General features: G+C 41.4%; 3 protein-coding genes and 1 long non-coding RNA gene across 4 annotated transcripts; all 4 read left to right on the forward strand.

The window, feature by feature from the left end:
• Nucleotides 1-1,678: 1,678 nt before the first annotated feature.
• On the forward strand, nucleotides 1,679-4,277 carry LOC112244037 (zinc finger protein OZF). The gene is made up of 2 exons (XM_024411810.2): nucleotides 1,679-1,982; nucleotides 2,187-4,277. Exons 1-2 carry the CDS (start codon nucleotides 1,811-1,813, stop codon nucleotides 3,395-3,397), a joined length of 1,383 nt encoding a protein of 460 aa, XP_024267578.2. The 5' UTR covers nucleotides 1,679-1,810; the 3' UTR covers nucleotides 3,398-4,277.
• Nucleotides 4,278-4,431: 154 nt separating this feature from the next.
• LOC112244046 (zinc finger protein 227-like) lies at nucleotides 4,432-8,856 on the forward strand. The gene is made up of 2 exons (XM_042304965.1): nucleotides 4,432-4,785; nucleotides 7,256-8,856. The coding sequence occupies exons 1-2, from the start codon at nucleotides 4,593-4,595 to the stop codon at nucleotides 8,314-8,316; spliced, it is 1,254 nt and encodes a 417-aa protein (XP_042160899.1). The 5' UTR covers nucleotides 4,432-4,592; the 3' UTR covers nucleotides 8,317-8,856.
• Nucleotides 8,857-12,001: 3,145 nt separating this feature from the next.
• LOC112244056 (zinc finger protein 250-like) lies at nucleotides 12,002-14,497 on the forward strand. The gene is made up of 2 exons (XM_042304967.1): nucleotides 12,002-12,774; nucleotides 12,940-14,497. The coding sequence occupies exons 1-2, from the start codon at nucleotides 12,579-12,581 to the stop codon at nucleotides 14,085-14,087; spliced, it is 1,344 nt and encodes a 447-aa protein (XP_042160901.1). The 5' UTR covers nucleotides 12,002-12,578; the 3' UTR covers nucleotides 14,088-14,497.
• Nucleotides 14,498-17,794: 3,297 nt separating this feature from the next.
• LOC112242213 lies at nucleotides 17,795-25,207 on the forward strand. The gene is made up of 4 exons (XR_002952456.2): nucleotides 17,795-18,037; nucleotides 19,083-19,311; nucleotides 19,547-20,474; nucleotides 24,148-25,207. It is a non-coding gene; the product is annotated as an uncharacterized LOC112242213 (long non-coding RNA).
• Nucleotides 25,208-26,407: the final 1,200 nt, after the last annotated feature.

Below are 26,407 nucleotides of genomic sequence, written 5' to 3' on the forward strand. Positions count from 1 at the left end.
ATCGCTGCCTGCACCTGCCCGCCTGTCCAGCATCACTACTCTGGACGGTTCTGACTTAGAATTTGTGGACAACTACAAATACCTAGGTGTCTGGTTAGACTGTAAACTCTCCTTCCAGACTCACATCAAACATCTCCAATCCAAAGTTAAATCTTGAATTGGCTTCCTATTTTGCAACAAAGCATCCTTCACTCATGCTGCCAAACATACCCTCGTAAAACTGACCATCCTACCGATCCTCAACTTGGGCGATGTCATTTACAAAATAGCCTCCAATACCCTACTCAATAAATTGGATGCAGTCTATCACAGTGCAATCCGTTTTGTCACCAAAGCCCCATATACTACCCACCATTGCGACCTGTACACTCATGTTGGCTGGCCCTCGCTTCATACTCGTCGCCAAACCCACTGGCTCCAGGTCATCTACAAGACCCTGCTAGGTAAAGTCCCCCCTTATCTCAGCTCGCTGGCCACCATAGCAGCACCCACCTGTAGCACTCGTTCCAGCAGGTACAGTATATCTCTCTGGTCACCCCCAAAACCAATTCTTTCTTTGGCCGCCTCTCCTTCCAGTTCTCTGCTGCCAATGACTGGAACGAACTACAAAAATCTCTGAAACTGGAAACACTTATCTCCCTCACTAGCTTTAAGCACCAACTGTCAGAGCAGCTCACAGATTACTGCACCTGTACATAGCCCATCTATAATTTAGCCCAAACAACTACCTCTTCCCCTACTGTATTTATTTATTTTGCTCCTTCGCACCCCTTTATTTTTATTTCTACTTTGCACATTCTTCCACTGCAAATCTAATATTCCAGTGTTTTACTTGCTATATTGTATTTACTTCGCCACCATGGCCTTTTTTTTGCCTTTACCTCCCTTATCTCACCTCATTTGCTCACATCATATATAGACTTATTTTTCTACTGTATTATTGACTGTATGTTTGTTTTACTCCATGTGTAACTCTGTGTTGTTGTATGTGTCGAACTGCTTTGCTTTATCTTGGCCAGGTCGCAGTTGTAAATGAGAACTTGTTCTCAACTTGCCTACCTGGTTAAATAAAAAAAATAAAAAAATGGAGACTCATTGTTTAAGCCTTCCTCTAAAACACGCCCTTCACGGAAAAATAATGCCAAAACTCGCAATCGAAAAGACTGAGCAGTGAAAGCAAAGAAACAGACATCGAAAGCAAAGATACAAGTAGCGTAACCAAAAGGTAGTCCATGCAGGCAAGAGCGTAGGCAAAATGTATTCAATATTGCTGCTGAGAAAGTTTAACAGAAAACGATTTTTGCATTCGTTTTGAAATATATATATATATATATATATATATTGTATAATTTGTCATAGAGTTTTGCTCTCGCTTTAAAATTATTTGCTTACACGTTTTTGGGGTTTTGCTTTTAATGTCTGATTTTTGTTTACAATTCTATACATTTTGCTTTCAATTGTTTGTTTTTTGATTTCAACATCCATTATTTCACCCGTCCTCGAAAATATGTTTACATTCTCAACTTTATGTTTAATGTTCACGATTTATTTTATTTTTAATTCAATACATATGGCGTGAAATTGACCCCATACAACTGACTTACTATGTTTCCTGTTCCAAAAGGACAACAATTTGAAACACCGAAGTCGCATTCCGTTCCAGCAGGTGGCGATAGTGCAAAATGTGTTTGCCGCCGTGCTCAAAGGAACGCCCTCCTTTGTTAACCGCATACAGTGTCTACGCTATGTTGTTGTAAATGTTCCTGTCATTATCCGTTAGCAAGCTGACACAACTTTTTTCCTCAAAAAAATGTCTAATATACAGTTATTGAGAGTGTTTCTCAGCCAGAGATTGACAATGGCAGCTGAGGAGATATTCGGCGTCATTGAAGAAACGATAGCAGAGTACCAGGAAGAGAACAGCCGTCTGCGTAGCATGCTCGATGTAGTTATTAAACCAGATATACTATTACACAGAATAGGTGTGTGACTGAGGCTGCTTGCTGTAATATTTTAAACGTTCTTTGCATATGTCAAGTGATAAATGTCATGATTTATCGACAAATGACAATGTAGCTAGCTAGCTATGTTAGTATCTATCTAAATACCTAGCTAGCTGTCTAACTAGAATACTATTCATGTTAACGTTTTAGATGTGTTATTTAATTCTCTATACTTCCCTCCAGACATCCAACAGTCCACCCACCACCCGGTATCTGAAAAGGAGGTTCTCCCTGAGCAGCAACACTGTGAGCAGGAGTGGAGCCCCAGTCTGCGGCAGGAAGACCCACATTACACACAGATAAAAGAGGAACCGGAGGAACTAGAGTCATCTTTGAAAAATGACTCCAACCACCAGGACCTGACTCAGTCCTCACTTCTTTATGAAACCCAAAGTGAAGACTACGAAGAGACGTACTGTCTTCCCAGCACCTCAACTGCACAGAGGAACTACTCTCTACACAGCACCTTAACTGAACAGAACATGATACAGATCAAATCAGAACTTGATGCAGAAGACAATGGAGTATCAGAACCATCCCGTGAGCCTCAGCCCCTATTTGCAGAAAATCTAGAGTCTTCTGCAGCTCAGAGTGACACATTTCATGTTTTTAAAGGGGTAGAGAGTAGACCTCTGTCAGGTTCAAAGCCACTTAAATCCAAGAGATCACCATCAAAGAGATTACAGACAGTAAGAAAACAAAGTGCCTATATCCACTGTAAATTTTGTGGAATGTATTTCTCCTACTTAGCTTCTTTAGTGAATCATGCAAGAAAGCATGCACAGGACAAAGAATGTCTATGTGGTGTGTGTGGAATACACTTAGAGTCCACAGAAAGTATGTTAGATCATCTAGAAACCCACGTTGGGGCTAGAGTTTGTCATGTTTGTGGTACATTTTTCCCAGGGAGTGCTGAGCTGAATGATCATATGAAGGTTCACCCAGGGGAGAAATCGTTTCGCTGTCCTGATTGTGGCAAGTGTTTCAGAAAAAATCCAGATCTCACAGCGCACAAGAGGATTCATACAGGGGAGAGACCGTACCGCTGCCAGTTTTGTGGCAAAGGATTCAGTCAGAGTGGAAACCTGGCTGTGCATATGAAGAGCCACTCTGGGGAGAAACCGCATTGCTGCCCTGTTTGTGGGAAATGTTTCAGCAGTAAATCTTATATGAACACACACATGAAGATTCACACAGGGGAGAGGCCATTTTGCTGTCGTGTATGCGGAAAATGTTTCATAAGAAACCCTGATCTGACAGTCCACATGAGGACTCATACAGGGGTGAAACCATATAAGTGCCAGTATTGTGGCCAAGGATTCAAGCAGAATTATCACCGGAAACTACACATGAAGATCCACATGGGAAAAACCATATCATTGCCATCTTTGTGACATGTATATCAGCACTAGCACACAGTCAACCGGGCTTGAGATTTCACATGGAAGAGAAGACTTCACTGCAGTGTCTGGCAGAGGCTTTGTATAGACTGGAAGTTTGGGAGGACATATAATGACAATGCACAGAATACTTTAGTGTAGAAAATACTGACTGTAGACCTGGTTTGTGATACATGTTTCACTCAGCCGCTTTATTGAGGAAATATGTTACTCGCAGTGACTGTTAATGTGGTGGTTTTACCTGTTTTGAAATCACTAATTGTAAGTTGCTCTGGGTAAGAGTGTCAACTAAATGACCAAAATGTAAATGCAAGAAGTCCAATTGACACAGGAGAGAATCCATATAATTGTTTAATGAAAAACATACATAATGCAATGATTGCTGCTAAATGCTTAAAATGGATGAACTCCCCTAGAAGATACGAGAAGAACATTCACAAGAGGGAGAAGACATGATGACAACCCGACAAAAAACCTCATGACAACGTGACAGTCGTCCCGTGTAGGGAGAGTCTTTCAGACAACACAAGGAGGTGCATTAAAACATCTAATTCCCTAAATCTGCTGTCATTCTTTATTTCTAGGAAATATATCCCTCTTCTTTCTTTAATTAATTGCAGACATGAGAATGTTGGATTAGTGATAGCATTATGGTGTATTCTATTTTTTGTGTACTTTTGTGATCAAGGGAGGCAATGATTGATCTAAACTTCAGATTTGCACCAGTAGTGCTGGAGCAGTGCCACCAGCTCTGCAGTCTTTCACATTTAGGTCTATTTGCAGGATTATAATAGAAATGTACAGACACTGGAGGAACTCCAACAATAGATTAATGACGAGAGATTAATTAATTTTGCTCAGTAATCAGTGTCCTCTTCCCAAAGGCAGAATAGACTAATGGGAACTGCAGGAGCTTCACGACCTGCGCCTTCCGCTCCAGCAGGGGACGACAGTGCAAAATGTATTATGTCGTGCACGCACAAAGACTATATAATGACGAGATGCTCATGTCTCCGCCCTAACAATGGGAAGGTAGACGACGACCTTGGGTAAAACATAATAATAAGCCCATGTAAACGCATTGGGCTTGTTTTGGACAGAGTTAGGGGAGAGTGAAACCTCTCGCTTCGCCTCAGCGCTCTTTATATTTTCGACTTGCTAGCTATCTAGCCAACTTTCCTTTCTACAAATGTCTAAAATAGAGTTATTGAGAATGTTTCTAAACCAGAGATTGATAGCGGCAGCTGAGGAGATATTTGGTGTCGTTGAAGAAACCCTAGCAAGGTACCAGGAAGAGGTTTCTCGCACAAGGGAGGAGAACAGTCGTCTACGGCTCACGCTCGATATCCGTACTAAGCCAGATATCAAGTTACATAGACAAGGTGTGTTTGTATTTTCAACATTCATTTAATATGAGACACGATAAGCTATCAATGTAATAAAATGTTGAGTGTAGATGGTTCCAATATCTGTAAGAAGAATACTCAATCTTAAACCCATCTAACTATCCGGCTAACAATTATAGGGAGATTATTTTTTTTATGTTACCCGTAATCGTCCCAAGTTTGATTGTCTAGTTTTCCTTTAGTTATGGAAACATTCTATCTTTGTTAGCAAAGACATTCTGAGAACCCGTTAGCATGTTTTGATGTTAAAGTTAGAACATTCTCTTTTTAATGTCACACAGATCTTATCAAGGACGTCGTTACAATGTTATCAGAATATATAACAATGTTCTAGACGCGCTTTATGGTACGTTGCAAAAATATTTCTGTCTGGTTTTCGGATGGTTAGTAAACTATTGCAGCAACGTCCCACAAATTCGACACAGGACTTGGTGCCAAGTTCTCAGAATGTACGATGTTCATGTTTTAGACACATTTCATGGGAACATTGCAATAACATTTCTGTGTATCAGTTGTCAGTATGTCGCCTGATTTGTCCCGAAAGAAACGTTCTCCCCCCAAAAACCATTACACATCACACCTTGTTACTGTTGCCAAGCCCATTAAGACCCTGATTGGTAATCCATTAACAGCTCTTTTGTCTGTTGACAAAGTTAAGGTTACTCACACACCCACAGTGCTTTTAACACACTGTTTTCAACTACCACATTTGACATGCATGATTACATTGTGCATGTTGATTTGTAGTAATTATTATGGAACATGTGGGATTTGAACTCGCAACCGATTTGTTCATGGCAATCAGATCTTCCTGCTATGCAACCATGTCTGTGTCAGTTATCAGTTAATTGGACTATTCTCTCATTGATTTGATTGACTTATTTCAACAATTGAAGGGCTTTCTATATTATCTAATGTTTGTGCAGTAGATTAACCTGTTTTAATGATACTCCTCAATCACTAGGATCAATATGTTTGTATTCAGTGTACTTCAAAGTTAATTCACCCTATTGCTTACACATATCAAGTTGTTTCAGGTCTACTCATGTGTCTAGGGAGGAGGGTTAAGGTTTCTTCTTGACAGGGCCTAACTATTGATGAGTGTTGAGTCAATAACTAAAAGGTTGCTGGATCGAATCCCCGAGCTGACAAGGTAAAAATCTGTCTTTCTGTCCCTGAGCAAGGCAGATAACCCACTGTTCCCTGGGCACCAAAGACCTGGATGTCGATGAAGGCAGCCCCCCGCACCTCTCTGATTCAGAGGGGTTGGGTTAAATGCGGAATACACATTTCAGTTGAAGGCATTCAATTGTACAACTGACTAGGAATCCCCCTTTCCCAATGAGCTCATGCCCTAGAGCATGGCTATCCAGCTCGGTTCCTAGAGAGCTACCATCCTGTAGGTTTTCACTCCAACAATAATATAGCACACCTGATTATCCTAATTAGCTGGTGGATACACTGAATCAGGTTAGTTACAACTGGGGTTGGAGTGAAAACCTAGAGGAGGGTAGCTCTCCAGGAACAGAGTTGGAGAGCCCTGCCCTAGAAATAACCCTCATTACTCTCACATTCTTAGCAATATGTTAGTCTTTATTTAGCAACAGTTACAACACACCCATGTTTGAAGTAAATCTCTGTTAGAAGTACACCCAAGAAAATATTTTATTGATCATAGTGATTCAGAAGTATCATTAAAACAGGTTAATATGACCCATCAATATTAGGCAACTCTAGAGAAAGCCCTTAAATTGCTGGAATAAGAAAATAAATAAGAGATCAATCAGATTAACTGACAGCCTACTTTACACAGACATGATGGCGTAGCAGGAAGATTGGAGTACTGTGAATTAAGGGGTTGAGAGTTCAAATCCCAGGTGTGGACATGTTGAATAATACTTACTGATTAATTGAACATGCACAATGTAATTATGTATGTCAAATATGGAAGTTTAAAACACTGTTTTAAAAGTACTCTGTGTATGAGTTTCCCTAACCTTGCCAACAGACAAAGATTTGAATGAATCAGTTGTTCACCAATCAGGGCCTTAATTGGCTTGGCAACAGTAACAAGACGTGATGTGTAAAACATTTTATATTGTGGACACAAATGTTTTTGCAAGGTTCCTATTAAACATGTCTCGAACATTAATATCTCATGTTCTGAGAACATGACAACCATGTTCTGTGTATGTTTGGTGGGACATTGATGAAATATTCTCCTAACCAGCAGAATGTTGTGGGTATGTTCTGTTTGACATTAAGGGAATGGTCTCTTGGAAACATGCCTTGTACATCCCGGGAACATTCCTAAGAAAACGTTAGTTAATGACTGAATGAGACGCTTAAGGAAATATTCAAATAAAGTTGTGGGAACATTTTGTTGTTAGCTGGGTATGTCAATTCAGCTCTTGAATTTTCTATTTCATCCCTCTCTCCTCTCCAGATCTCCAGCAGCTAACTGTCACCGTGTCTGATGAGGTGGTTTCCCCTGAGCAGCAGGAGTGGAGGCCCAGTCTGGGGCAGAAGGACCCAGAACCCACACGGATGAAAGATGAACAGGATGAACCAAGGACCAGTCAGGAGGATGAGAATCATTTCAATGAGTTTATAAATTCTTACGGCTGTGTATCAAGTGACTATTATCAGGACCCAACTCAGTCCTCACTTGAAGATAGATACTCTCTACCCAGCACCTCAACTGAACAGATCAAAACAGAACCTTATGTAGAAGACTATGGTGTATCAGAACCAACCAGAGAGCCTCAGCCCTTCTCTGGAGTAGATAGAGAGTGTTCTGCAGCTCAGAGTGAAAACAGAGGACATATTGACAGGATGGAGAGTGGAGGACCTCTGTCAGGTCTAATGTTAAAGCCACTCAAATCAAAGAGAACAAAGACAGTAAAAGGACAAAGTTGTCATAGTGTTAAGGACAGGAAATTGAACCATCTAAAATCACACTCGAGACCCAGTGTAAGCTGGGATGCTGCTCCTAGTTGTAAGGTATGTGGAAAGCAATTTGACTCCATGGCTTCTTTATTAAATCACGTGCAAATGCACACACAGGATAAAGAACATCTTTGTGGTGTGTGTGGAAAATTCTGTCAGTCCACAGAAAGTATGATGGATCACCTACAAACTCACATCGGAGCAAAGTGTTGTCATATTTGTGGTAAATATTTTGCTTGGGATGCTTTCCTGAAAAGGCATTTGAGGAGTCATACAGGGGAGAAGCCGTTTCGCTGTCAAGATTGTGGCAAAGGATTCAGTCAGAGTGGAAACCTGGCTGTGCATATGAAGAGCCACTCTGGGGAGAAGCCACATTGCTGCTCTGTTTGTGGGAAATGTTTCAGCAGAAACCCTGATCTGACAGTCCACATGAGGACTCATACAGGGGTGAAACCATATAAGTGCCAGTATTGTGGCCAAGGATTCAAGCAGAATTATCACCGGAAACTACACATGAAGATCCACATGGGAAAAACCATATCATTGCCATCTTTGTGACATGTATATCAGCACTAGCACACAGTCAACCGGGCTTGAGATTTCACATGGAAGAGAAGACTTCACTGCAGTGTCTGGCAGAGGCTTTGTATAGACTGGAAGTTTGGGAGGACATATAATGACAATGCACAGAATACTTTAGTGTAGAAAATACTGACTGTAGACCTGGTTTGTGATACATGTTTCACTCAGCCACTTTATTGAGGAAATATGTTACTCGCAGTGACTGTTAATGTGGTGGTTTTACCTGTTTTGAAGACACTGACTAAGTTTCTCTGGGTAAGACAGTGCAATTATGTTTCACTGTTAGTCTACACCTGTTGCTTACAAAGCGTGTCACAAAAAGATTGATTTGATTTGATTGCTGCTAAATGCTTGAAATGGATGAAGTCCCCTAGAAGGTCTGAGAACATTCACAAGAGGGAGAAACCATAATGACAACCCGCTGAAAAACCTCCTGACAACACGGCAGTAGTTTCCTGTGTAGGGAGAGGGTTTCAGACCGTACAAGAGGTGCATTAAAACATGTAGTTCTCTGAATCGACTGGCTTTATTTCTGTGAAAAACAGTGCCTTCAGAAAGCATTCATACCCCTTGACTTATTCCACATTTTGTTCTGTTACAGCCTGTATTCAAAGTTGATGCATATTTTTCCTCACCCATCTACACACAATACCCCATAATAACAAAGTGAAAACATGTTTTAAGAAATGTATTGAAAATGAATTACAGAAATATCTCATTGACGTATACACACCCCTTAGCTCAGGTGCATCCAATTTCCTTTGATCATCCTTGAACTGTCGCTACAACTTGATTGGAGTCCAGCTGTGGCCAATTCAATTGTTCAGACATGATTTAGAAAGAAACACCTGTCTATATAAGGTAACACAGTTGACAGTGCATTTCAGAGAGGGCAGATAGGCAATCTAGGGCACTCAGGCTGTGCGATGGTGCATTTAAAACTACACCGGTTGAGGCTTTACAAGTAGATAATGGGGAAATGCCACTAACCCTTAGAGTTAAGTGTACCCTGGTGTACTGGGCAAGACTGAAGGGTAGTATGGGAGATCATCCTACACTGACAGTATTGGAAGACTGCTGGTAATATGAAAGATATCAAAAGAGGGGTTTTGACCCAGAGATTTGGAAAAGGGGTTTATAAAGATGGACACCAGGGAGCTTGTTATAGAGCCATCTGTGGCAATAGGAAATGTGTTACTGTGGTTTTATACAAGACCACATGTCGATTTTAGCCTGATCGAAGAAAAGAAACGGTGGTGTGAAGAAGATCATGTAGCAACAATAGTGGATCAATATATTACTGATCAGTTTTATTCTTGTCTTGCAGTGCATACAGATGTTTCAAAGGATCCCATGAATGGGAAGACGGCAGCAGGTGCATTTATTATTGAGTTCGATGTTAATCTCTGCAAGAAGCTAACAAATTATTTATCTGTAGATTCAACAGAAATAGTTGTGATAATTGTTGGATTGCAATGGATAGAGGTCCAACCAGGAAGAATAGCAATATGTTCGGACTCTACGTCTGTTTTGTGTAGTTTAAGATCTGGAAAGCATTTCGCTACATCCACAATAACGTACTAAATGTGTGTTTGTGACAAATAAAATGTGATTTTGATTTGAAAGTCAGAACATGAGGATTTATGGGTAGAAATAATGCTGCTGTTGTTGGGCTTACAAAGAAATGGTGTTGACATTCAGTTCTGTTGGATTCCAGCTCATAAAGGAGTTAATGGAAATTATATAGTAGATATAATAGCCAAAAAAGCAGTGAAAATAATATTGTGGATATACAGGTGCAGTTGGGTAGAGAGGAAATTAAAACATTGATTCTGAAAAATGGGTTAGATTGCTGGCAGAGACAATGGGATGAAAGTAGTAAGGGCAGACATTTTTATAGTACAAGGAAATCTGTACGGGAGATAGTGTCATATGATGGGAACAGAAGGGAGGGAGTTATGTTGTGTAGGATCAGATTAGGGCATACGGAATTGAATCCTCTTGGAAATTGATAGGGAAGCATGGTACTGGAATGTGTAATGGCTGTATGGTAGAGGAAACGGAACAGATTATTTTGTGAAATGTGTGATGTAGAAAGGGAGAGGTTTGACAGGACGGGAATAGGGAGAAGGTGGTATTTTATGTGGGGATGACGGGAGTAGTGAGGTTTGTAGGGAATTATTTTATTTTATTAGAAGTTCAGGGTTAGTTGAGAGAATATAGTGGTATAGATAGGTCATGACCGGCCTCACACTCCAGAACAGTAGGAGGGTTAGTTGAGAGAATATAGTGGTATAGATAGGTCATGACCGGCCTCACACTCCAGAACAGTAGGAGGGTTAGTTGAGAGAATATAGTGGTATAGATAGGTCATGACCGGCCTCACACTCCAGAACAGTAGGAGGGTTAGTTGAGAGAATATAGTGGTATAGATAGGTCATGACCGGCCTCACACTCCAGAACAGTAGGTGGTGGTGTATGCACCTGCGAGTTGGTTGCGATTCGCCAATAAAAACTTAAAGAAGAAGTGCATGTCAGAGCAGAATCTATACCATGAAGTCCAAGGAACTCTGTAGTTCGAGATACAATTGTGATAAGGCATATAGCTGGGGAAGGGTATAAAACAATGTCTAGAGTGTTGAAAGTTTCTGAGAGCTCAGTGGTCTCCATCGTTGGGAAATTGAAAAGAATGTGGAACTACCCAGACTCTGCCTAGAGCTTGCCTTCCAACCAAACGGAGCAACCGGGCAAGTAGGACCTTGGTCAGGGAGGTGACCAAGAACGCAATGACCACTCAGAGTGCCTTGGCTGTGATGGGAGAACCTGCCAGAAGGACAACAGTCTCTACAGCACTTCGCCAATCTGGGCTTTATGGGAGAGTGGCCAGATGGAAGCCACTCCTGAGAAAAAGGCACATGACGGCATGCCTGGAGTTTGCAAAAAAAGGAATGTGAAAGACAGATCATAAGGCAAAATGTTCTGTGGTCTGGTGAGACAAATTGAACACTTTGGCCTGAATGCAAAGCTCTATGTCTGGAGAAAACCAGACACAGCTCATCACCCGTCTAAAACCATCCCTACTGTGAGGCATGGTGGGGGCAGCATCATGCTATGGGGATGCTTTTCAGCAGCAGGGACTGGAAGACTGGCAAGGATAGATGAAACAATGAATGGAGCCAAATACAGGCAAATACTTAATGAGAATCTGGTCAGAGTGCAAATGACTTTGGACTGGGGTGAAGATTTGCATTCCAACAGGACATTGAACTTAAGCATACAGCCAAAGCAACATTGGAATGGCTTCAGAACAATAAAAGTTATTGAGTCACCCAGCCGAAGCCCAAACTTGAATCCCATTGAAAATCTGTGGAAAGACTTGAAGATTGCTGTTCATCGCCACTCCCCATCTGACTAAACAGAGCTTGAGATAATCCCCAAATCCAGATGTGCAAAGCTGATACAGACATACCCAAGACAACTCAAAGTTGTAATCACCTCCAAAGGTGCTTCTACAAAGTATTGACTCAGTGGTGTGAATACTTATTTAAATGAGATATTTATGTATTTCTAAAAACATATTTTCACTTTGTCATTATGAGGTACTGTGTGTAGATGGGTGAGATTTTATTTTGTTAGATACATTTTGAATTCGGACTAACAACACAATGTGGAATAAGTCAAGGGTTATGAATACTTTCTGAAGGCACTGTACATAACTCCTCTTCTCTTCCTTGAATTAATTGCAGACATGAGAATGTTGAATTAGTGATAACATTACGGTGTATTTTATTTTTTGTGTACTTTTGTGATCTAGGGAGGCAATGATTGATCTAAACTTCAGATTTGCACCAGTAGTGCTGTAGCAGCACCACCAGCTCTGCAGTCTATTACATGTAGGTCTATGTGCTTGGCTTTAATAGAAATGCACACACTGGAGGACCTCCAACAATAGATTGGGAAATACTTATTCAATCTGATCAATGATTAGTATGAAAAGGGATTAGAGATTAATTCATTTTGCCTATTAATAATCAGCCCTCTTCTCAAAAGCAGCACAGCCGGCGTCACCTGCAGGATCGCGACGACCTGTGCCTGCCGCTCCAGTAGGGGGCGACAATGCTAAATGTATTATACCGTGCACGCACAAAGACTGACAGCGCTCTTTGTCTTGTTTACTTTGTTTACGTTGGTAGCTCGCTGGCTAACTTGGCTAGCGAGACAGCTTTTCTTCTCAAAAAATGTCTAAAATGGAGTACTTGAGAGTGTTTCTCAACCAGAAATTAATAGCGGCAGCTGAAGAGATATTTGGTGTCGTTGAAGAAACGATAGCAGAGTACCAGGAAGAGGTTTCTCACACAAAGGAGGAGAACAGGCGTCTACGGAGCATGCTGGATATTCGTTCTAAGCCACAGATCAAGTTACGCAGACGAGCAGGTGTTTGTTTTAATAACGTTAATTTCATATGAATTACGATTAGCTTTCAATTTAATTAATGTTGTAGAGTATTTACAAAACCAAGTTCTGTAAAAAATATAATGATTGTAAGCCTAGCTACGTCTCAAGTCAGCTTTTGAGTTTTTCCCACCCCATTATCTCCAGACCCCCAGCAGCTCACTGTCACCGTGTCTGATGAGCAGCAGGAGTGGAACCCCAGTCTGGGGCAGAAGGACCCAGAACCCACACTGATGAAAGATGAACAGAATGAACCAAGGACCAGTCAGGAGGATGAGAATCATTTCAACGAGTTTATAAATTCTTACGGCTGTGTATCAAGTGACTATTATCAGGACCCAACTCAGTCCTCACTTGAAGATAGATACTCTCTACCCAGCACCTCAACTGAACAGATCAAAACAGAACCTTATGTAGAAGACTATGGTGTATCAGAACCAACCAGAGAGCCTCAGCCCTTCTCTGGAGTAGATAGAGAGTGTTCTGCAGCTCAGAGTGAAAACAGAGGACATATTGACAGGATGGAGAGTGGAGGACCTCTGTCAGGTCTAATGTTAAAGCCACTCAAATCAAAGAGAACAAAGACAGTAAAAGGACAAAGTTGTCATAGTGTTAAGGACAGGAAATTGAACCATCTAAAATCACACTCGAGACCCAGTGTAAGCTGGGATGCTGCTCCTAGTTGTAAGGTATGTGGAAAGCAATTTGACTCCATGGCTTCTTTATTAAATCACGTGCAAATGCACACACAGGATAAAGAACATCTTTGTGGTGTGTGTGGAAAATTCTGTCAGTCCACAGAAAGTATGATGGATCACCTACAAACTCACATCGGAGCAAAGTGTTGTCATATTTGTGGTAAATATTTTGCTTGGGATACTTTCCTGAAAAGGCATTTGAGGAGTCATACAGGGGAGAAGCCGTTTCACTGTCATGATTGTGGCAAAGGATTTACTCAGCGTGGACACCTAAACTTACATATGAGGAGCCACACAGGGGAGAAACCACATCAGTGCCAGGATTGTGGCAAATGTTTCAGCCAGAATACATCTCTGATAGTGCACATGAGGACTCACACAGGGGAGAAGCCATACATGTGTCCTGTATGTAGAAAATGCTTTACCACATCAAGTATGTTAAAGAAGCATCACACAGCTCACAAACATATAGGTGTCTTGAACGTGGCCAATGCCACAATGGATACAGACCATATGGAGTCACATGAAGAGGGTTTACAGAGAGGAGAACACATGACTGTTCCCTGTGTGGGGGGAGAGAATCAGACAACAGACTGAGAGATACGTGAGAGGAGAATCAGGACATAGCCCTCCTCGGGACACTGCTCTCTGATTAATATCGTGTTCTAACAGAGAGCAGTTAGTGGGTTTCTGAGCAACAGGAGTCCCTGCTCATTAGTTATAGGATGACACAGAGGACATGGTGTGATCCACTGTTCTCTGTCCCTATATAAACCTTGCATTGGTCTTTAGAGTAATATGTCTTGTTCATATATGGTAATATGTCACAATACATCTGCCCTGATGTTGCAAACAGCCTAGTATTCAGAATGTTTGTTCCCTTGTGTTTAGTGTGGCAAGATCTTCCATACACCAAATTCCATACTTACAGTGCCTTGCGAAAGTATTCGGCCCCCTTGAACTTTGCGACCTTTTGCCACATTTCAGGCTTCAAACATAAAGATATAAAACTGTATTTTTTTGTGAAGAATCAACAACAAGTGGGACACAATCATGAAGTGGAACGACATTTATTGGATATTTCAAACTTTTTTAACAAATCAAAAACTGAAAAATTGGGCGTGCAAAATTATTCAGCCCCCTTAAGTTAATACTTTGTAGCGCCACCTTTTGCTGCGATTACAACTGTAAGTCGCTTGGGGTATGTCTCTATCAGTTTTGCACATCGAGAGACTGAAATTTTTTCCCATTCCTCCTTGCAAAACAGCTCGAGCTCAGTGAGGTTGGATGGAGAGCATTTGTGAACAGCAGTTTTCAGTTCTTTCCACAGATTCTCGATTGGATTCAGGTCTGGACTTTGACTTGGCCATTCTAACACCTGGATATGTTTATTTTTTAACCATTCCATTGTAGATTTTGCTTCATGTTTTGGATCATTGTCTTGTTGGAAGACAAATCTCCGTCCCAGTCTCAGGTCTTTTGCAGACTCCATCAGGTTTTCTTCCAGAATGGTCCTGTATTTGGCTCCATCCATCTTCCCATCAATTTTAACCATCTTCCCTGTCCCTGCTGAAGAAAAGCAGGCCCAAACCATGATGCTGCCACCACCATGTTTGACAGTGGGGATGGTGTGTTCAGGGTGATGAGCTGTGTTGCTTTTACGCCAAACATAACGTTTTGCATTGTTGCCAAAAAGTTCAATTTTGGTTTCATCTGACCAGAGCACCTTCTTCCACATGTTTGGTGTGTCTCCCAGGTGGCTTGTGGCAAACTTTAAACAACACTTTTTATGGATATCTTTAAGAAATGGCTTTCTTCTTGCCACTCTTCCATAAAGGCCAGATTTGTGCAATATACGACTGATTGTTGTCCTATGGACAGAGTCTCCCACCTCAGCTGTAGATCTCTGCAGTTCATCCAGAGTGATCATGGGCCTCTTGGCTGCATCTCTGATCAGTCTTCTCCTTGTATGAGCTGAAGGTTTAGAGGGACGGCCAGGTCTTGGTAGATTTGCAGTGGTCTGATACTCTTTCCATTTCAATATTATTGCTTGCACAGTGCTCCTTGGGATGTTTAAAGCTTGGGAAATCTTTTTGTATCCAAATCCGGCTTTAAACTTCTTCACAACAGTATCTCGGACCTGCCTGGTGTGTTCCTTGTTCTTCATGATGCTCTCTGCGCTTTTAACGGACCTCTGAGACTATCACAGTGCAGGTGCATTTATACGGAGACTTGATTACACACAGGTGGATTGTATTTATCATCATTAGTCATTTAGGTCAACATTGGATCATTCAGAGATCCTCACTGAACTTCTGGAGAGAGTTTGCTGCACTGAAAGTAAAGGGGCTGAATAATTTTGCACGCCCAATTTTTCAGTTTTTGATTTGTTAAAAAAGTTTGAAATATCCAATAAATGTCGTTCCACTTCATGATTGTGTCCCACTTGTTGTTGATTCTTCACAAAAAAATACAGTTTTATATCTTTATGTTTGAAGCCTGAAATGTGGCAAAAGGTCGCAAAGTTCAAGGGGGCCGAATACTTTCGCAAGGCACTGTACCTCTGAGCCTAATGCCAAAATGCACCAAGGGAAAAAATATATATTTCATTTCATGTGTATTTACATGTATTGAGAATTGGTATGATACAGTTACGCTATGTTCAATGGGAACTAAATATACCACCTGAAATGAGAGCTTCTTCTTTCAACCAACCCAGATTTTGTACATTCCCAGACATCCATAAAGTATTACAGAATAAATGGCTGATAATGTGTTAATTGAAGTGTCTTTTTTTAGCTTCTCTCTTCTCTGGCAGCATTGCGGGATCATGTTGGGAACCAACCATGCAACCATTATCTGATGAAATCAATACAAGTGTTAGGAAAAGGACACAGGCTCCAATCTTTAAATAAAAGCCCTTTTAATTCTCTGTAAAGGCAGTGGAAATATCTCTGAGCTGTCTATCAAATGGCTGCATCTACACACTAATCATTTAGTGAGTTATACTGGTGTGGACACAGACCCTGTTGCACGAAGAGAAGCTCCATGGGGTAGGGACGTCCCAAGAGGAGTTCGGTCAGCTGGAGGAGGAAGCTCTCGCTTGGAGGTTGTGTTGTGATGCACAATATTTGAGGTTTGTTTTAATGACTTCGTGCCTGGAGAACTGTGTGGAGTCAGAACTGGGTGAATGAGTTTTAAAAAATAAATAAAAATTAACCAGGCAAGTCAGTTAAGAACATATTCTTATTTTCAATGACGGCCTACAAACAGTGGGTTAACTGCCTGTTCAAGGGCAGAATGACAGCTCTGGGATTTGAACTTGCAACCTTCCGGTTACTAGTCCAACACTCTAACACTCTAACCACTAGGCTACCCTGCCACCCCAAGTTGTTGATGCGTGAGAAGTTTGGAAGTCTGACAGCCGAAAAGGAGGCAAGTAGTGAGGACGAAATGGAGAAAAGTTTGGAGAAGGAACAGCTGTGCTGGAATGCGAACAGAATGGGTGTCAGTTCTGGTGGTCTGGAGTGGGAGGATGTGGGTCAAGGAATGGTCAGTAGTGGAAAGACAGGAACAATAGTGCTGACACTGAAAGCAGTGATTGGTCTAGTAAAGAAAGCATAAAGAGGGCCAAGGTAAGAAGCAAGAGTAATAATGTGTGGGAGTGGAAAGTGGTGATTGTGTTTGATGAGACCACAGGGCCTCATTTACACCCTATCCAACTAACCAATGCAGTACAGAAAGAGATGGGTTGAAGTCAGATTAGCCAGATTAGCCCAGTTCATTGGAAATGGTAGATTGTTCATATTTTGTTGTAGCCTGATGGAAAAGCTTAATGGGAAGAATATTAAAAGTAATGTCCCTGGTGCCAATACTAGGTTGAGGGGAGTCATCACTGCGGTCCCAATAGCTATGTCCATAGATGATATTACAGAAATGTGACAGGAAGCAGAGTGATTGAGGGCAAAAGTGAGTGTCCCTGGTTCGCGCCCAGGTCAGGGCGAGGGGCAGATGGAAAGTCTATACTGTTACATCAGCATGATATAGATCAAGTTTAATGGGTTGTGGTGGCGTAGCAGTTTTTTGGGGGGGTAGAAGTTAGTAGGGATTTATTGTTTTATTGAATTTAATTTGTTTGGTAGTACAGAAGTAGACAGACCATGATTGATCGGATTCTCCAGCACAGTAGGTGGCGACATGCACTTTAAACGGTTGCTTTCGCGGACCGCCATGATATCATAGAAGAAAACTGTCGCATTCCACTCCAGCAGAGGGCGATAGTCAATCATTTGTGATGACCTACACAGAGGGGCATGCGCTTCTGTGTTTATATTCTGCAGAAGTGCATGCTAATTTTGCATGAAAGAAAATAATCAATAAAAACTGTCAAAAAGAGAGTTCAAGAGAGAATTTCTCAACCAGAAATTAACAGCGGCTGCTGAGGAGATATTTGGGGTCGTTGAAAAAACGATAACAGTACCCGCTAGACGTTTTCCATACGAAAGAGGAGAATGAACGTCTTCGTGGGCTGTTGATGTTGCACAGAGGTATGTAGCTTCATTCAGTCAATTGTTTGTAGCGTCTAACCACATACAAAATGGGAGGGGTAGCTACACGGGTGTCTATCTAATAACGTTACCAAGCTTTCTACCCAGATCAAAAATGTTTGTCAATGGTGAGTCTTCATTGAAAGTGCTGGTTACAAAACCTAAATGTACAGTGAAGTCCGGGGAACTGGCCTTAGAGCTGAGATCCTCAACGTGTGAAACAGCGCCACTGCATTTGTTCCCAGTTTTGTTTTTGAAAAGGAGGAGACGAGCATCCAGCAACGCAACCTGGTATCAACGTTTCATATTATTCTGTACTTAATTCCGAAGCTTTCCATTTAGTATTTGATACTTTTCATATGGTATGTATTAATTTGTGGATGTCCATCATCCATTTTGTGTATGTTACTAATTACAATTTGTGTGATGTTATAAATTTGCTAAATGTACAATATGTTATGAATTTGCAAAACGTTACGAATTCCAATTTGTTTTGGCTAAAGTTAGCTAGGTGGCTAACGCTAATTTTATCTAGCCGGCTAACGTTAGCTAGGATAGGTGTTAGGGTTAAGAGTTAGATTAAAGAGTTACGGTTAGGGGAGGGGTTAGCTAAGTAGTTGCAAAGTAGTAAGTAGTTGAAAAGTTGCTACACGCTACCTTTGGGTTACTAGACGTTTCCATTATACACCCATCCATCCACCCTGACCAACCACCCTCCTTTCATTTTTGCCTTAAAGTAACCTTCTGTCTTATGTAACCATACCAAACGTAACAGATCATACTTATTTGAACATCCAGGACGTACTTTTACTATGTTACGTCTAGTCTGAGACCAGGCTGAGCAAAGTAATACAACAAAAATAGTAGTAGTTACATACACTGCTGTTCTATCACGCATGCAATGATGTCTGAGGGAATAAACATTGTTTGTTGTTTGAAGTGACGTCTTTGTTGTTGTAATATTCCAAACAGATGTGGCAGTTTTACCAAAACGTATTCCAACTTTAACAGATCTACATGTGCAACTGTTTCTCATTCCCTCCAGAGTCCGACTGCCAGCAGCAGGCTGAAGCTACTATCACTTTGGTGCAGGTTGCCCCTGAGCAGCAGCAGTCATGTACTCAAGAGTGGGGCCTCCGTCTAAGACAGGAGGACCCAGAGCCCACAGTGTAAAGAGGAAGAGGATACCCACTGGATCAGTGAGGTTAAAGAACACATTCAAAAGCTGGAGTCTGATTCCAAAGAATATCCAGACCAAGTATCCACTTCTGAAGGTGGGTTCACTTGACAAGCTCTCAACACATCACCAAGCCATAACATTGGTCAGTGGGCATATAGCTATCCCTTTCAGCAAACAATTTATTGTAACACAGTCGTGCGGTTGTTGTTAGTTGTATTTTAGGTAATACTCTTTGAAATCAAGGGGCATTTTATTTGTGGAAATTATAGGGAAATCGTAGAGTCTGTGGCTTTAAGTTCTGTTGACGCTGTGTCCTTTCTTTTTTTCAGATTTCACATTCCAAATGGAGACAGAAGGGTCAGTAAATGAAGCCATCAAACTGAAAGTCATCCTCAACGACAACAGAATAGAGAAAGTGATTCTGCCCTCTCAACCTGATTCACTGAATGAGCTGATATCAACGCTCAAGGAGAAACTGCATCTGAAGTTTGATTTCAGTCTTCTTTATGAAGACCCTGATTTCAACAACGAGCTCTTCAACTTCGAGACTGTTGGAGACTTGCCTTCTCCTAGGGCTACGGTGAAAGTTTTGCGAATACGACGTGATACAGACCTCGGTTTAGCCGGAGTCTCAGCCACCGAGTTACAGGCTGCCCCACCGGAGCGGTTCGGAAGGTGGCCTGAGGTATTTGTCATACCCACTTTCTCGATGGAAGTTGAGTTTGCTCTGAGAGAGGGCAATTGTGCATATCTGAGACGTGAAACGGTGCTGAAAATAACAAGGGATCAAAAACACAACATTCTTGATAGATGGCTTGGACAATCTTCAATTCCAAAGCGTACCCAAGTGACAGGCATTTTGGCAGCTGAGGCCCTTGTAACCAAGCACCCATGTTTGAAAGAGCCTGGCTCAAAAACAGGCTGTGATGGCTGGAAGAACAGCCTGAAATTCAAATGGGAAACTACAGGCAGAAGTTACGCCATGTTGGGTTCCCAGAGGTTGCTGTGAACGGGGGGAGGAGGAGCAACATTAAACAAGCACGCCGGGCAGAGGTGAACTTCCTGCCCAACTTCCCTCAAGGAGAAGACGAGGCCAGCCTGGAGAAACAGAGACTGGAGATAACTGAGACTTGCTGGGTCCCACAGTGGCACATTGTAAACAGGAAGAGGATACACACTGGATCAGTGAGGTTGAAGAATACATTGAAAGGCTGGAGTCTGATCCCAAAGACCCTGACCAAGTATCCACTTCTGAGGGTGGGTTCACTGACAAGCTCTCAACACATATCACCAAGCCATAACATTGGTCAGTGGTTATACAGTGCATTCGGAAAGTATTCAGACCCCTCCACATTTAGTTAAATTACAGCCTTATTCTAAAATTGATTAAATAGTTTTCCCCCTCAATCTACACACAATACCCCATAATGACAAAGCAAAAACAGTTATATTTAGAAATGTTTGCAATGTATTTTTATATTGTATAACTTATTTACATAAATATTCAGACCCTTTACTCAGTACTTTGTTGAAGCACCTTTGTCAGTGAATACAGCCTTAAGTATGATGCTACAAGCTTGGTACATCTGTATTTAGGGAGTTTCCTCCATTCTTTGCAGATCCTCTCAAGCTTTCAGGTTGGATGGGGAGTGTCTGCTGCACTGCTATTTTCAGATCTTTCCAGAGATGTTAGATCAGGTTCAAGTCCAGGCTCTGGCTGGGCCCCTCAAGGACATTCAGAGACTTGTCCCGAAGCCACTCCTGCGTTGCCTTGGCTGTGTGCTTAGGGTCATTGACCTGTAGGAAGGTGAACCTTCACCCCAGTCTGAGATCCTGAGCTCTCTGGGGCAGGTTTTCATCAAGGATCTCTCTGTACTTTACTCTGTTCATCTTTCCCTCGATCCTGACTTTTCTCCCAGTTCCTGCTGCTGAAAAACATCCCCACAGCATGATACTGCCACCACCATACTTCACCTTAGAGATGGTGCCAGGTTTCCTCCAGACGTGAGGCTTGGTATTCAGACCAAAGAGTTATATCTTGGATTCATCAGACCAGAGAATCTTGTTTCTCATGGTCTGAGAGTCTTTAGGTGCCTTTTGGCAAACTCCAAGTGGGCCTTTTACTGAGGAGTTGCTTCTATCTGACCACTCTACCATAAATACCTGATTGGTAGAGTGCTGCAGAGATGGTTGTCTTTCTGGGAGGTTCTCCCATCTCCACAGAGGAGCTCTGTCAGTGACCATTGGGATCTTGGTCACCAACAAGACCAAGACCCTTATCCCCCGATTGCTCTGTTTTGCCGAGTGGCCAGCTCTAGGAAGAGTCTTGGTGGTTCCAAACTTCTTCCATTTAAGAATGATGAAGGCTACTGGTACCCTTCCCCAGATCTGTACCTCGACACAATCCTGTCTGAGCTCTACGGACAATTCCTTAGACCTCACGGCTTGGTTTTTGCTCTGACATGCACTGTCAACCTTGTGACTTTATATAGACAGGTGTGTGCCTTTCCAAATCATGTCCAATCAATTGAATTTACCACAGGTGGACTCCAATCAAGTTGTAGAAACATCTCAAGGATGATCAAGGGAAACAAGATGCACCTGAGCACAATTTTGAGTCTCATAGCGAAGGGTCTGTAAATACATTATTTCTATTTTTTATTTTTAATACGTTTGCAAACATTTTTAAAGCTGTTTTCACTTTGTCATTATGGGGTATTGTGTGTTAATTGATGAGGAAAAATATTTAATCCATTTTAGGATAAGGCTATAACGTAACAAAATGTGGGAAAAGTCAAGGGGTCTGAATCCTTTCCAAATGCACTATACATCCCTTTGAGCACATGCAGTGCCTTCAGAAAGTATTCACACCCCTTGACTTTTTTCACATGTTGTTGCTTTACAGCCTGAATTTAAAATGGATTACATTGAGATGTGTCACTGGCTTACACACAATACCCCATAATGTCAAAGTAGAATTATGTTTTTAGATATTTTTACAAATTAATTAAAAATGAAAATCTGAAATGTCTTGAGTCAGTAAATATTCAACCCTTTTGTTATGACAAGCCCAAATAAGTTCAGGAATAAAAATGTGCTTAACAAGTCACATAATAAGTTGCATGGACTCACTCTGTGTGCAATAATAGTTTTGTACATGATTTTTGAATGACTACCTCATTTCTGTACCCCACACATACAATTATCTGTAAGGTCCTTCAGTTGAGCAGTGAATTTCAAATACAGATTCAACCACAAAGACCAGGGAGGTTGTCCAATGCCTCGCAAAGAAAGACACCTATTGGTAGATGGGTAACATTTTAAAACGCAGACATTGAATATCCCTTTGAGCATGGTGAAGTTTTTAATTACACTTTGGATGGTGTATCAATACACCCAGTCATTACAAAGATACAGGTGTCCATCCTAACTCAGTTGCTGGAGAGGAAGGAAACTGCTCAGTGATTTCACCATGAGGCCAATGGTAACTTTATAACAGTTAGAGTTTAATGGCTATGATAGGAGAACTGAGGATGGATCGACAACATTGTAATTCGTCCACAATACTAACCTAAATGACAGAGTGAAAAGAAGGAAGCCTGTACAGAATACAAATATTCCAAAACATGAATCCTGTTTCCAATAAGGCACTAAAGTAAAACTGCAAAAAATGTGACAAAGAAATTAACTTTGTGTCCTGAATACAAAGCGTTATGTTTGGGGCAAATCCAACACATCACTGAGTACCACTCTTCATATTTTCAAGCATGGTGGTGGCTGCATCATGTTATGGGTTTTCTTGTCATCGGCAAAGACTAGGGAGGTTTTTCTGGATACAAATAAACTGAATAGAGCTAAACACAGGCAAGATCATATAGGAAAACCTGGTTCAGTCTGCTTTTCAACAGACACTGGGAGACAAATTCACCTTTCAGCAGGAAAATAACCTTAAACACTAGGCCAAATTTACATTGGAGTTGCTTACCAAGATGACATTGAATGTTCTTCAGTAGCCTAGCTACAGTTTTGATTTAAATCGCTTGAAAATCTATGGTAAAGACTTGAAAATATCTGTCTAGCAATGATCAACAACCAACTTGACAGAGTTTAATAATGAAAATAAATAATGGGCAAATATTGTACAATCAATATGTGCAAAGCTCTGAGCGACTTACCCAGAAAGACCACCAAAGGTGGTTCTAACACGTATTGACTCTGATGTGAATAGTAATGTAAATGAGATATACCTGTATTTAATTTTCAATAAATTAGCAAACATTTCTACAAATGTTTTTACTTTGTCATTATGGGGTAATGTGTCATGGGGAAAAAAATCATTTTTAATTCAGGCTATAATACATTTTTTTTTGGAGTACTGTAAGTCAATGAGTTACTGAAGGCACTACCTTATTATAACACGTGTGGTAGTTGTATTTATAGGTCATGCTCTTTGAAATCAAGGGTCATTTTATTAGTTGAAAGCCCTGGTGACACTGTCCTTTCTCAGGGATTGTCATTAAGTGTTGCCCTATTGCCTGGGGCAAGTGAACTGAGCAGTTGTACAAGTTGAGGTTGCTCTGAGGTTCCTCCATTTGAAGTATTTCATTTTTTATTTTAAGTGAAAACTATCGAACTGTATAGAATTCCAGTAGCCTAAAACAGATCGTTCTGGTTTCTTCCTATTATTTAATTAAAAGACAGAAAATGTATGACAGACAGGCAAGTTAAGCCTGCCCAGAGAATTGTGTTACTGATAACCACCAAAATAAAAATAATTCCAATATGGATCTTTCTGATTTCTGCACTATGTGTAAGGGAAAGGCAGACAATAGATGGCACCTCTGCGTGTAAATAGCTCATTTACATTTTTGGGCAGGTGATAAGAAACATTTCTGACTCTAATTTGAATCCCTGCCTTTCTGTTCAGCAGATTCACATTCCAAATGGAGACAGAAGGGTCAGTAAATGAAGCCATCAAACTGAAAGTCATCCTCAACGACAACAGAATAGAGAAAGTGATTCTGCCCTCTCAACCTGATTCACTGAATGAGCTGATATCAACGCTCAAGGAGAAACTGCATCTGAAGTTTGATTTCAGTCTTCTTTATGAAGACCCTGATTTCAGTGCTCTCTTTAGTTCACTTCACAGGGAGAAAATAACATCACCGTTCTGCAGTCCTGGCTGGTCTCCCTTTGTTGTTACGAGAGGATGGTTCTGATGTCTTCAAAATGGCTCACCTGGTTTTACAGCCTGTATCATTATCAACACATTCTTTTGTATTGTGTTTTTTAAACTTATTTTTTTTCCTTTGTCATTAAAGTGGGAGAACTCAGCAACCCTGGTATTCTGGATGGAGTTTCCATTCTCTCAGTGGTGGGCCAGCACAATGAGGTGGTGGGTGGTATACCCATCAGACCGGCCCATATGTATCCATTGTCGTTGAGGATAAGATCGTCATGACTAACTCCCGTTCCTGGCCAGACGCTCTCGTGGTTGTTTTTGGGTTACTCTACTCCCTCCATCTGAACTTCCCCAAAGCCCTGGGCAGCACCTCTGAGTTCATGCAGAAAGTCTTCCTGAACCTCGACGATGGAAAACTGAAGCCCAAGCGGCTAGTGCTGAAATATGAACTGTTGGCATAATTCTGTAGTGATGAGATGGAATTTTACTTTGAGTGACCTCCTATATGCTGAGTGAGTGGTTTGAAAACAATACTTATTTTTGTTTGGTTTTTGTGTGTGTTTTTGTGCAGGTAATGGATTTGATATTGTATTTCAATGAACTTATAACCCTTTTATGTGAAAAGAAGACACAGGTCAGTCAACACATTAACTTGCCACATACAGTCGATCTGCGACCCAGTTCTCTACCTTCGTTATACAGCTGCAGAAAACCCCCAAATGTTTTCTAGAAGATTTCACCTTTGCAGACAATCCAACTGGCACAAAATACATGTTGATAAAATGTTTATTAAAGTGTCTTTACCTGCTATTGTCTATCTTCTCTGGCAGTGTTGTGTGATCCTGGCCTTCTATCTGAATTCTAAATGCTCACCAAGACACAGGACTATGTCTTAACTGTTGTAACACACTGAATATACGCTGAGTGTACATTATTGTGTTGCACCCCCTTTTGCGCTCTGAACAGCCTCAATTTGTCGGGGCATGGACTCTACAAGATGTCAAAGCGTTTCACAGGGATGATGGCCCATGTTGACTCCAATGTGTCCAACAGTTGTGTCAAGTTGGCGCGATGTCCTTTAGGTAGTGGACTGTTCAGAGATGACGTCTGTGTGAGTTCCGTCTGACTCCTGTCCAGCTGAGGTTTCTCCACACTGCCGGCACAGCTCCATGTCAACTTGATGCAAACACTGGTATCTGTGAGACGGTTTCTCTGTCAACACAGCTCACTGGTTTGTCTGTCTGTCTCGTTGGTCTGCCTGTCGCTGGTATGTGTGTCTGTTGCTAGTCTGGGAGGTAGTGTTGGTCGCCTTCACGGTTCTCTCAGACACAAAGGTCTCTGTGTGTGTATTTTTGTGTGTGCGCACGTGCAATGAGTCTGTTCTTAATTACATGGAGCACCATGTCAGCATATTTCTCAGCTTGTGAATGGATGAGTGAGTGGATGAGTGAGTTAATGAGGGAGGGTTTATATGTGTGTTTTCCTACGACTAAGGGAGTAGTTATTAGATTTCATTGTCATGCAGTCTGAGCCCTCCCCCTTTGACTGACACTGAGAATACTTCACCAGATTGGCAAAAACAAGAAACATTGAAATGCCTGTGACTCCAATTAGTATATAATCAAGGCAGCCTGTCAGTCAGTCCATGGCTCTGTGATCACATAAGTAGTTCACTTACCGGTAGAAGAGACAGAGAAAGTCTTGCCTGATTGAATGCCGAAGGGAAGCCTGGTACAGAAATGACATGATAAAATGGTAATTACACTGTAAAGAAACTTCTGTGTGTTAGGCAAGCTGCAATGATGGACAGGCCATGCAAATGACATCTATTTATTCTATGCAACCTATTTCTACGTCTTTGACATTGTCCTTCTCACTCACCCTGGTGAAGGATGGCTCTAAGAATATCTCACTGATGTGATGTCATCAGAATGGAATGTCAGGATCGTCCTGTAGATGCTGCAATACGGAATGCTGCCGACATACTTATCTATGGTGACTTTAAACG

This window comes from Oncorhynchus tshawytscha, linkage group LG23, assembly GCF_018296145.1.
Source record: "Oncorhynchus tshawytscha isolate Ot180627B linkage group LG23, Otsh_v2.0, whole genome shotgun sequence".
Taxonomy (NCBI): domain Eukaryota; kingdom Metazoa; phylum Chordata; class Actinopteri; order Salmoniformes; family Salmonidae; genus Oncorhynchus; species Oncorhynchus tshawytscha.

Excerpts from the sequence above, each read along its gene's own strand:
- LOC112244037 (XM_024411810.2), top strand. The coding sequence starts at position 1,811 with ATGTCTAATATACAGTTATTGAGAGTGTTTCTCAGCCAGAGATTGACA. Across the intron at positions 1,983-2,186 it reads TATACTATTACACAGAATAG|ACATCCAACAGTCCACCCAC; the intron begins GTGTGTGACTGA and ends ACTTCCCTCCAG.
- LOC112244046 (XM_042304965.1), top strand. The coding sequence starts at position 4,593 with ATGTCTAAAATAGAGTTATTGAGAATGTTTCTAAACCAGAGATTGATA. Across the intron at positions 4,786-7,255 it reads TATCAAGTTACATAGACAAG|ATCTCCAGCAGCTAACTGTC; the intron begins GTGTGTTTGTAT and ends TCTCCTCTCCAG.
- LOC112244056 (XM_042304967.1), top strand. The coding sequence starts at position 12,579 with ATGTCTAAAATGGAGTACTTGAGAGTGTTTCTCAACCAGAAATTAATA. Across the intron at positions 12,775-12,939 it reads CAAGTTACGCAGACGAGCAG|ACCCCCAGCAGCTCACTGTC; the intron begins GTGTTTGTTTTA and ends CATTATCTCCAG.